The 12,478-nt window shown below is 44.4% G+C and overlaps 1 protein-coding gene across 1 annotated transcript in view; it reads left to right on the forward strand.

Moving 5' to 3' along the window:
* Positions 1-12,478, forward strand: part of ST6GALNAC1 (ST6 N-acetylgalactosaminide alpha-2,6-sialyltransferase 1) — a 35,898-nt gene that overhangs the window by 23,023 nt on the left and 397 nt on the right. Inside the window, 1 exon segment of the mRNA XM_007472409.1 lies at positions 12,189-12,306. Within this exon segment, the coding sequence (XP_007472471.1) occupies positions 12,189-12,306 (118 nt within the window).

Here is a 12,478-nt window from a genome sequence, read left to right on the forward strand (position 1 = left end):
GGTCCCAGAACATTGTTCTTAATGTTCTAATAGAATCTCCATGAAAGGACTCATAACCATTTGGTTAAAGTTCCCCTCCCGCCCGTCCCTCCTTCTACTTCAGTGATGGCAGCTGGGGTGTTCAGCTTCGTCTCTGGTTGTGCAATCGTCCTAAATTGGCCGCCCTCTCTGGGCTGCTGAGAACTTAGCATTTCCTCAGCAAGCAGGCCGGGAGTCTAGGATCTGAGATGTGATAAGAAAACTTCCACTTTTGTGGGCAAGGGCTGAACAAACAGCACAGCATGAGCCCTCTATGGAAACCGAGGGAGGAAGTGCCACTGTTGCTGGGGTCCCCAGATGTCAGCAGCAGCTTCACCCCAAAGACAGGGCCTAAGAACAACCCAGCTCCCTGGGAAGCTGTCCTCCAGGTCTTCCAAATTCTGAAGGCTTAAAAAAATGACCACATATTTGCTCATGATTTTATGGATCAACAACTGGGGCTGGGCTCAGCTCCCTTCTCCTGTGGTCTGGGGTCACCCATGCAGCTGCAGGCCTCCAGAGGCTGCACTGGAGCTGGATGCTCCAAGATGGCCTCACACTTCTGTCTGGTTCTTAGCTGGGAGCCTCCATCCTCCTCTGTGAGGCCTCTCATTCTCCAGGGGGCTAGCCTGAGCTCCTGGACGTGGTGGCAGAGGGTTCCAAGAACACAGGAGCAGAAGCTATAAGGCCACTTGCGGCCAACTGTCAGAAGGCACACACTGTCATTTTGGCCACATTCTAGTGGCTGAAGAAAGTCCAAGGCCAGCCCAGAGTTAAGGGGTGGGGAAACAGCCTTGACCTCTTGTTGGGAGGAGTGCATACACTCAAGGCAGTTGAGGGTGGGAGGACTTGTTGCAGCATATCCGCCAGCAACACACCTGGTGACACCAGGCTTTCATGTGTAGCACTCCTATCACACCATCGGATGCCTGGCAGCGTGGGCAGATACAACATTTCACCAAAAAGAGCCCCATCTTTCTCGTAGTCCAGTGTCTGTCCCTGACATGTCACTTTTCAGTCTACACAGGGCTAAAACAGCTAACATCTATATAGTGCTTCCTACATTTCCGGAACTGTTGAAGGCACATTTAATGAGAGTAGCAATTCTTATGAAGTTGGTACTATGATCATGCCCATGTTACAGATGAGGAAACTGAGGCATAGTGACTTCAGGAACTTGTCCCAGCTCACAGTCAGTAAACAGTGGAGCTGAGATTGTGGGCTTTGCAACCCACCCTCTTGAGCACCCCACTCTACTGCCTTTTGAGGGTCTGCCTTGGAGGTATCTAGAGGCATCTGCTGCCTTGGCATTCCTCTCTCCTTCCTTGTCTAATCCGAGGGGGCCAAGTCCAGTGATTTGGAGGGGGATGGTGGCTGTAGCTCATATCCCTGCCCCTCTCTCTCCCCGATTGCAGCAGCCAGGGAGGCCAGCAGGCAAGGCTTGGCATGAACATCTAAGCTCCAGGGCTCACTGGGGAAGGAGGCAGTGAGGACTTGATTTGTCTTGATGAGGTGGGCGACTGTCGACAGGGACCAGCAGCAAAGAGGAGACCTTGCCTGATCTTGTGCTCTGGGGAAAGTGCAAGTACGTGAGGTTCCCCACGAGGACTCAGCCAGAGCAGACGGGAGGGTGGGGCAGGTCTGTGCAGTTCCAGGTACCAACCGAAGGCCACTGGTTAGCACTTCCCTCACCATATATCCCTGTGTACACACACACACAATTTCAATTATGTCCTCTTTTTTTGAGCCCAGCTCTCAGTGCTCTCAGGTATAAAGTCAAGTCCAAATAGGTGGTCATGTGACTTGTCACATGAGCTGAGCCTGTGTCCAACTTCAATCTTGCCACTGGAACTGTCCACTGGGGACAACACCACTGTGTCACTCCCACCAGGTATCTGCCAGAACTCCAATGGGCTTTGATCATGTACAAGAAATCCTTGTAAATTTCTGCATCACTTACAAGAAATCCATGTTTACCCCAGCATCTCCCAATTGGCCCAGGTAGAGCATCCAGGGGGCAGAAGCTTCTCCACCTGTGCTTGTGCTCTGGCTGCCAGCCGGCAGGGAGAGGACTGACTGTCCTTCAGCTCCCATGGTGGGAAGGAGACCCTTCCCTCTGTTTACTTGACAACTGCAAAATAATCAGGTGTTTGGATTCTAGATAGCTGAGTATAAGGCAAATTTCCATTACATATGAATTTTATTGTTTTCCACTCAGTATTAGCCGAATCGATTTGTGTGGTTGTTTTTAAGACTTTTTTTTTTTTTTTGGCCATGCCATGCACCTTGGGGGATCTTAATTCCCTGACCAGGGATTGAACCCGGGCCCATGGCAGTGAAAGCACAGAGTTCTAACCACTGGACCCTCAGGGAATTCCCAAGACTTTATTTTTTTAGAGCAGTTTTAGGCTCACCGTAACACTGGGAGGAAGGCACAGGGATTTTCCATAGATCTGCTGCCCCTACACATGCACAGCCTCCACCATTACCAGCATCCCCACAAGAGCAGTTCATTTGTTGATGAAAGAGATTCGTTTTTACATTAAGAAAATTGGTTTGAGGACTTCCCTGGTGGCACTGCAGTTAAGAATCTGCCTGCCAATGCAGGGGACATGGGTTTGATCCCTGGCCCGGGAAGATCGCACATGCCGCGGAGCAACTAAGCCCATGTGCCACAGCTACTGAGCCTGCGCTCTAGAGTCCGCGAGCCACAACTACTGAGCCCACGTGCCACAACTACTGAAGCCCGCACGCCTAGAGCCCATACTCCGCAACAAGAGAAGCCACCGCAATGAGAAGCCCACGCACTGCAACGAAGGGTAGCCCCCGCTCACCACAACTAGAGAAAGCCCGCATGCAGAAATGAAGACCCAATGCGGCCAAAAATAAATAAGTAATTTTTTTAAAAAAGAAAAAATTGGTTTCAGATTTGCGGATTCAAAACGTAATGGACACTTTTACCAATGACTGTATTTTCTACAGATGAGCAGATTTCAATTGTGAATTCGCAAAGGACCAGTTCCTGCATTTGGACCTGTGTACGTGCCATAGTAATGCTCAACTAAATACAAGTATACTAAGGGGTGGCTAGTGTTAAAAGAAAACCACAGGGAAGAAGAGGGGTTGCTCCCACCCCTGCTCCTGTGGGAACTGGCACTTTATCTCTCCAACTGAGAGATATAAACACAAAATTGAAGTCCATCTACAACCCAAGTGAGAATTTTCTAGTGCATTTGCTTTATGCCGAACATCACACAGTAGGTTAGCAAATTTGAATACCACAAAGTTTACAGACTAGTAAAGCAACTTTGACACAATTTAAATTTCTCCAGGAACTCGGGCTGCACATGAAGACTTTGAAGTGTCCCCCACTATGAACATAAATTATTACTGTAAATTCTCTATGGTATTTTGATAGCTTTTAATGATATTTAGAGTATAGATAAATGGGAACATATTTTGTTCTGAGTTGTATATACATTTGGATAGATAGGAAAGAATAAACACAGATCATAAGACAGAAAGGGAAAGGAAGTATGTACTTGGTGTGTATCCACTAAAACACAGACATACATTCACACCATAATCATACACCATTTCAAGGATACCTCAGTCCATGGTATTAGCTAGCATTAAGAATTTCCACGGATGGGACTTCCCTGGTGGTCCAGTGGTTAAGAATCCACCTTCCAATGCAGGGGATGCAGGTTCGATCCCTGGTCAGGAAACTAAGATCCCACATGCCACAGGGCAACTAAGCCCACGCACCGCAACTACTGAGCCCGCGTGCCGCAAACTACAGAGCCCACATGCTCTGGAACCCGCATGCTGCAACTAGAGAGAAGCCCTTGCACCTCAACGAAGATCCTGTGTGCCGCAACTAAGACCCGACGCAGCCAAAAATAAAATAAAATAAATAAATTATAAATTTTTTAAAAGAGATCCTGTTGCATAAATATATATTAAAAAAAAAAAGAATTTCCATGGAAACAGTGTAGCAGAGGGATTAAGAGTTCAGACTCTCCTGACTTGTAAGCTGCTCATTCATAGGGGTATACCTTGAGAAGCCAAAGTGACGAAAAAAGTCAGCGTACTGGAGACAAGGATTTGCGCAGGAAGGAGTCAGAAATCTTCACAGAAATCTGAGTCTATTGGTGAATACTAATTTGAGCCAGTATAGTGCAAGAGTACACAAAGCCAAGCAAAGGAAAACCACCAAAGAAAGAACAACTACTAAGAATCGGGGAGCTGAATGAACCAGAGCTCACACAGCTCAAAAAGTCATGGCCAGTGACGCCAGATGGATACTCGGATCTACAAGAAGACAGCAAGAATTCTGGAAATGATAAACACGTGGGTAAATATTTCATTGCTCAATGTTTTTGAAAGATGATTATTTAAAGCAAAGACAACAGTGATGAACTATAGGGTGTTTAACACACGTAGAAGTAAAATGTACAAAAATGTAATTTTGTACAATAATGTATTGTACAAAAATGTACAATAATGTTCCCATCCAATACAAAGGATGGGAAGGGGAAATGGAAGTATACGGTTTCTACATTATATGTGAAATGGCATGCTGTCATTTAAAAGTAGACTATGATAAACTAAAGATGAATATTGTAAACCTTAGAACAACCATTTTCAAAATAACCCAAAGAATACAGCCAATAAGGCAATAGAGGAGATAAAATAGAATAGGAAAGAAAAAAAGAAGAATGAAGAATACATGAAACTAATAGAAAACATACAGTGATACAGTGGGCATAAACACAATCATATCGATAATTATATTACAGATAAATGTACTAAATACTCTAAAAGACAGAGATTGACAGGCTGGATAAAAAAGCAAGACCAACCATATATGTGGTCTTGTGTTTATAAGAGATGCACATTAAATATAAAAACAAAGATATATTAAAAGAATGAAAAAAGTTAACCATGCAAACACGAATAATAAAAAAGCTGGAGTGGCTATATTAATGCCAAACAAAATAGACCTCAGGACAAGGAATATAATCAGAAACAGACAGTGCATCAAATAACAGAGTTTCAAACTACATGAAAAAAGAACTGACAAAACTGGGGACTTCCCTGGTGTTGCAGTGGATAAGACTCTGTGCTCCCAATGCAGGGTGCCTGGGTTCAATCCCTGGTCAGGGAATTAGATCCCACACGCATGCCGCAACTAAGAGTTCACATGCCACAACTAAGGAGCCCGCCCACCACAACTAAGACCCAGCACAACCAAATAAATAAATAAATATTAAAAAAAAAAAAAGAACTGACAAAACTGAAAAGAGAAATAGACAAATTCAAACCTGTTTTGGAAATAAGTCAGGCCCTTTCTTCTAAGGCTAAACATATACCTTCCTTATGACACAGCAATTCCACCTTTAGATATTGACCCAAGAGAAATAAAAATATGCACACAAAAAGGCTGGTACAACAATGTTCATAGCGGATGTACTCATAGTACATATTAGCCAGAAACTGGAAACAACCTCAATGTCCATCAGTAAGAGAATGGATAAACAATGTGTGGTATATTCATACAATGGAATTATAAACACTTACAAGATAAGGGAACAAACTGCTAATGCACATAATCACAAAGAATACAGACTGTGTGATTTTGACCGTGTGTTTAGAACAATCTAAACTTAATTTATACTGAACGAAAGCAGCATAGTGGTTGTGTCTAGAGGCAACGGCAGATTGATTGGATGGATAATGGAAATGTCTACATTTTGATCGGGTGTGGGTTACATGAGCGTATGCAATTTCAGAATCCATTGAACTGTATACTCAAATATATGTATTTCAGGGCTTCCCTCGCGGCACAGTGGTTAAGAACCCACTTGCAAATGCAGGGGACACAGGTTTGATCCCTGGGCCGAGAAGATCCCACATGCTGCGGAGCAACTAAGCCCGTGTGGTGCAACTACTGAGCCTGCAAGACACAACTACTGAAGCCAGCTTGCCTAGAGCCCGTGCTCCGCAACAAGAGGAGCCACCGCAATGAGAAGCCCGCGCACCGCAACGAAGAGTAGCCCTCGCTCGCCATAACTAGAGAAAGCCCACATGCAGCAACAAAGACCCAATGCAGCCAAAAATAAATAAATAAAATAAATAAATATATTTTAAAAAAAGATAGCAAATGGATTCAATTTGGATCCCAAACTAATAAAAAAAAAATCAAGGTGAACAGTGTTAAGCATCATAGACAGAAAAATAATAAATCACTGTGATTTATTTGGGGAATAGTTAATTCATTATAATAAATACAATATTATGGAAGCACAATTGAGATTAATGATGAAATCACTTTAAGTTTCATAATTTTAACATTTTTGTTTCCTATTGTTACCGAGACCAATTATAATTGTGCAAAATTTTATCAACTGCACTGTCATACAAATATGCAAATCATCTATTGTCAAAACTAGTTTCTCATTTCTGACAAAATAACATTTATTTTTTTCAAGAAGCTGACATTTTCAAGGGATTGAAAAAAAAATAACTTCCCATTAAGAGGTCTATAGAGAATGTAAAAAAAAGAAACGTTTTACATCTTGAAAAGCATTAGGCACTAATTGTTTGAATCACAAATGCTAATCCATATTCTGACTGATCCAGAACATCCCAGCTGATATTCAAAATTTTGTCATCAGCTGTATTTTCTTTTTGTAAGCTCAGTTTCTACTCAGCTTCAATTCAGTGCATAAATCTGTCTTCTTATAAATTCTTGAAATACAACTGGAACAATTTTCATCATGGCTTTTTTTCATAAAATAATTAATCATCTAAAAATGGATTGGATTGAAATGACAAAACTAGCTTCTGATGCACAATTAGAACATCTGATAAATTTTGATTAGGAACTTGCTTAAATTCATGCCATTTCAGATACTGAAAAATAATTGATTTTAGTAAAAACATTTTTTTTACAAAGATACTTATAAAAATTCTTTCAGAACCTAGAGTACTTGAAGTTTGATCTCTCGGTTCTGTAAAACTTAATCTTAGGTGAAACGTATGTATATATGCTCAAGATTTTAATTCAACTTGATGACATATTTCTAAGATATCTAACGAAGTATATTTCACATGTAGACAAAAGAAAAAAATTAACTTTTTATTATGGAAAATTTCAAACATATACAAAAGTAGAAAGAATCGTGTTATGAACTCCTACTATGCAGCTCATATTAATAATAATTACTATAAGTACTAATACAACATAACATAAACTCATAGCCAATCTTGTTTCATCTGTAGTCCCCATCCCCTCCCCACCTATAGCCCACACTTGATTATTTTAAGCAAATCCCATGCATCATATTGTTTCATCTGTAGATATTTCAGAATGTATTACTAAGAGGTAAGAACTCTTTAAAATAATGTTATCACACCTAAAAAATTTAACAGTTCCTTAGATTCACCACATATCCAGTTTGTATTCAAATTTCCCTGACTCAAACAGTAGAACTGTAAGATAACATATCAACAGAAAAGCCGACATTAAGTTAAAAACCATTGCAGGGGATAAACTTCCAGCATGACAGTCAAAGGAACTCCACAGACCCACTATGCAGTGAAACTGGTGAAAAGTATAAAAAGATATTCATTTGAAGTATCTGGAAACGGTCTTAAGGATATACGGCAAATGAAGAAACATCTATTCAAGGAAATCTACTAAAAGTTGATAAGAGTCTTTGAGCCAAAATTGCGCCCTCTCTCCCTACTCTCAGCCCAGTGGAGACAAAAACTCCACTCTAGGTTGGCACAGCCAAGCGCACAGGGCTCCCTCTCCCATCAGTCCCTGGTCAGAGGGCTTGCTTTCTGGGAGGAGCAATACATCAGCATTTCTCATCCTGCCCCAGCTACCTGTTGCTGAGGCTAAGTTCTGGGCAAGTGTAACCCAGAGGTGGGACTCCCTTCTGCTCAGCCCCCAGTCATGGAACAGGGGCTCCACCTCGGGCGTTGTGTCACTGAGGATACTAGGACCTTGGTCATCCCTGCTCCGGCTATAAAGTGGTGGTTCCATGCCAGGAGAGGCAAGCAGAGAAGACCTGAGGCTACTGCCGCTCTTCTGCCACATGGTCAACTCCTAAACAGGGGTATCAGGCAGAGAGAAACACATCACTGTCCCCACCCGCAGCTGGAGTCCAGGCTCAGAGATTTTGCCCAGGGATAGAAGCAGGCTATAAAACAGACAGGTCTAATCTCTTCCCAAAGGAACTGACTTCATTTGCAACAGAGAGTGAAAAGGTTCAAGCCTAAGGATGCTCTCAAAAAACGAGGTCGTGGCGAAAGGCAACTGGGAGGAGATGATTGGTAGAGTCCACGAAGATACAGGCTAAAGCGTAAGGCAACTGGGAGGAGACTGGTAGAGTCCACGAAGATACAGGCTAAAGTGTAAGCCAGCTAGTTTGCAGGAGAGAACCAGGGAGGGAAACAGCAGACACCAACCTCAGGAGCTACTCCTTCAAAGGAGCCTGAGCTGTAGACCAATTTATGTCCCAGGGCATTTTTGTAAGCGATAGATCAACAGCTGTCAATTAATGGATCTTGACAGCTGGGTGTGGTCAGGGAAAGAAACAGAAAGAGGGGATTAGAGTCTAGCCAGTCAGTGCAGTCCCAGGGTGACTGTGGACAGACCCTGAACTGCACACTCCTGCTGAGCAACAACAGAGCTTTAACACTTCAGGGGAGTGAGGAGGGAGGCATCACTAAAATAAACCAGCCAGTCACTGAACAAACAAGCAAGTAACAATAAGCCTGGGGCCAGGAGGTGGGGGTGGGAACCAGTGCCCAGAGTTGCTACATTATCTAAAATGTGCAGTTTCCAACAAAAATATACTAGACAAGCAAAGAAGCAGGCGTAAAAAATTAATAAACAGAAACTTCAATTAAATAGAGCCGGGAGACGGAAGAGGGTAGCTCTCCTCTGCGAGGGCTGCAAAACCCAACAGGATGAAGAAAGACTCCTCTTCCTTCCTGGCAAGGACTCAGCCAATGAAAAGCCATGGAGTAGCCCTCCCAACTCCCTTTTCCCCTCTATAAAAGCCATCTCCTTCCCTTGCCCTGGGGGACTTGCACATGGTCCATAGTTGCAGACCCTGAATTCCAATTCTCTGCTGATTCCAATTTTTTTTTTTAATTGAAGTGTAGTTGATTTACAATGTTGGGTGAGGTTCAGGTGTGCAGCAAAGTGATTCAGTTATATATTGTACATATTGATAATATCTATATATCCATTCTTTTTCAGATTCTTTTCCATTATCGGAAAAGATATTACTGCAAGATATTGAGTATAGTTCCCTGTGCTCTACAGTAGGTCAGATAAAACCATTTTTGCTGGAGGAATATCTGTCCGTCTGCTTGTTTCAGGTCCACACAAGAAAGCATAACTCACATTGGAAAAAGGCAGGAAGCAGGAACCACCTCGTGGGAGTGGCTGGATGTTGGATTTAACAAAGCCTAAAAGTAGCCCTGAGGCGGACTCCTTTTTTTTTTTTTTTTTCCCCAAATTCAGAGGCAGACGCAGACACAGCCTCTAGACTAGAACTGGAAAATGTCTGCTCCATTGTCCCACTGGGAATGATGAAGGCCCTGGTAGCCTCACTGAGGACAGTTTCAGTGGTGAAGTAGGTAGAGAAACCAGATCCAGAAAGAAATGGTGACAGCATGGACTTCACACCAAGGACAAGGATGAAAAGGAAAGGGTAGCTACGAGTGTCAGCTCAACAGAGGTTTTGTTTGACTTTGTTTTGCTTTGCTTTGCTTTTCAGGATGAGATATTTGGGGGCATGTTCAAAGGCCAGGATAAGGACCCTGTAGATAGGGTGGAGATGGCTGCAAAAGCAAGACCAGAAGAGGTGGGAGCACACAGCGGGAGGTCGGCTTTCCCTGGAGGAGAGCCTGCAGGGATGCAGGTGAAGATGCATGGGTATGAATAGGTTGGGAGGCCGCAATGGGTGGGGCATATTTTGCACATGATAGCAGAGGCACTAGCTGCCTATTGTCCCAGACTCTTTCCAAGAATGTTAGTAGATAACAAACAGTCCTGGAAGATACAGATAATACCCCCACCTGGAGTAGAGGGCAGATTTTCTTACTTCCAGCATATTCCAGCATTTTTTTTTTTTTTGCTGTACGTGGGCCTCTCACCGTTGTGGACTCTCCCGTTGCGGAGCACAGGCTCCGGACGCACAGGCTCAGCGGCCATGGCTCACGGGCCCAGCCGCTCCGCGGCATGTGGGATCTTCCCGGACTGGGGCACGAACCCGCGTCCCCTGCATCGGCAGGCGGACTCTCAACCACTGCGCCACCAGGGAAGCCCCCCAGCATAATTTTTAATGCCTCCTCTAGGGCAAGGGCAGGTTTGCTTGCAGCCCACTGTGGAATGTTCTGTTTTTTCTCCTCAGGGCTCCTCAGCTGTGCTGCAGACCCATTGAGTGTGCAGCAAACCCGTTGTGTGGCCCCTCCTAGGTCCCTCTGCCTCACCCTTGTGGGGTCTGAAGCACAAGGAGGGGCAAGACTTCTCTTGAAGTCTGTGTTGCTTGCTGTGTCATGAGTAATCATGTCCTTTGTCTCTGACACTGTAGTCTCGTTTCTTCTGCCAGCGTCCATAAAACTGTAGCAGGCTGACCTGTTAGCCTGAACATAAGGTAAACCCCAGACCCTTCACAGTTCTGGCCAGAGGTGACTTTGTAGTTGAGGGCATGGGAAGTTGAAGCTCCTCTCTCAGAGGTATGGCAGGGAGAAGAGGAGGCTTGAGGAAAGAGGTGACGCTCTGGAATCACCGTTGAGCAGGATGGAAGCTGGACAAGGACAAGGAAATGGCTGGTGTGGGGAGCCCAGCTGATGCACAATGTGTACCATTCTACTCTGGAATAAGACACTGGCTAGCAGCTGTCAGCCAGGCCGGGGAGTGGGCAGCATGGGGGAGGGGACACTGCACAGGCAGATCAGAGTGTGAATCCAGGTTGGAGTTCTGCTGGGCGGAAAGCCAGGAAGACAAGAGAAGCAGGGTTACGATGAGAGAGTAGCTTTTAGATTATGACTCCTTGGGTCCTGGCTGAATAGGAAAGAAAGCTTCGGGGAGAGGGCTGATCTGTTGGGAGACAGAGGAGGGGTGGAGAGACTGCAAGCTGCAGACAGGAAGGAGAACCCCACATGGTGGATAGGAGACTCTGGTCTGAGCGGGGTACTGCTTTTTAGGCACTGGAGGTGGATCCAAATCCTTAACACAGATGGTGGAGGGTCAACCCGACACAGGAGGAGAGCCCTCGCCAACTTGAGGCTGGAGTCCAGGCAGGTGGAAGCTGGATTGTGGTGGGGGCCAAGTTTGTAGGTTTGAAGATGGAAAGTTGAAGACATTACATACAAACCGTCAAGTTGCAAACTTTCAAAGATGCGAACATGCGCTTGCATGTCCAATCACGTAAGTTAGTTTATGTGTCTGGTGTACATTGTCACGTGGGTGCGTCCTCTACAATTGGTTGTGCTTTTGTGTACTGTACCATACAATACTGTATAGAGCACAGTAGTACAGTATCTTTATTTCAAACCCAGGATGTCCGGAAGCAAGTGTAAAAGCAGTGGTGATGTAGCTGGTACTACTGTACTTTTCAAGGTACTGTACTGTAAGATTAAAAATGTTTTATTTTTTGTTTGTTTTTTATGTATTATTTGTGTGAAAAGTATTATAAACCTATTACAGTACAGTACTATATAGCTGATTGTCTTAGTTGGGTACCTAGGCTAACTTCGTTGGACTTACGAAACAAACTGGACTTAGAACACACTCTCCGAACAGAACTTGTTTGTATGTAGGTGACTCGTTCGTATGTATGCAATAGTGAGTCCCCTTCTTCATGAAGTAGGTGAGGCTGTCACGAGAGAGAGGGATAGGTTTGCAATTGGGGGGCTTAGAGAGATGTCTGATGTTTTATCAACCACTGAAGAAATGGGAGAAGGTGCTGATCAAGGGATAAGTAACATGGACAGGGATTTTGGCGATTGAAAACCACAAAGATTAAAGGAAAAGACTCGAAACCATCAATTCTAAGTAGTGTCCATCAGCAGGGTGGCAAGGTGCATTTTTTTAAATTGTGAGAACTGAGCCTGAAGGACCCATTCCTGCCCACGAGCAGAGGCTCCAGGAAGCTTTCTGGGAAGCTCTGCAATTGGACAGATACCTGTTGCTGCACCCAGACCTGCTCCCATACATGAAGAACAGGGGAGAGCAGAAAGCCGGTGGAAAGGGAAAAGGTCCCTGTCATTGCAGGTTCTGATAGTTGGGGGGGAGTCTGGGGTATTTCACAGGTTTCTGAGGCCAGGACATGGCCCACTGGAGAATACACTGTGTCACCTACTGTTCACTCCCTGGAAGGGCTCTGCTTCCAGAGCACGAGTGCCCAAGCTTCCCCAGCCCTTCCTGCTG

Source organism: Lipotes vexillifer, unplaced genomic scaffold, assembly GCF_000442215.2.
Source record: "Lipotes vexillifer unplaced genomic scaffold, Lipotes_vexillifer_v1.1 scaffold518, whole genome shotgun sequence".
NCBI classification, from domain to species: Eukaryota; Metazoa; Chordata; class Mammalia; order Artiodactyla; family Lipotidae; genus Lipotes; species Lipotes vexillifer.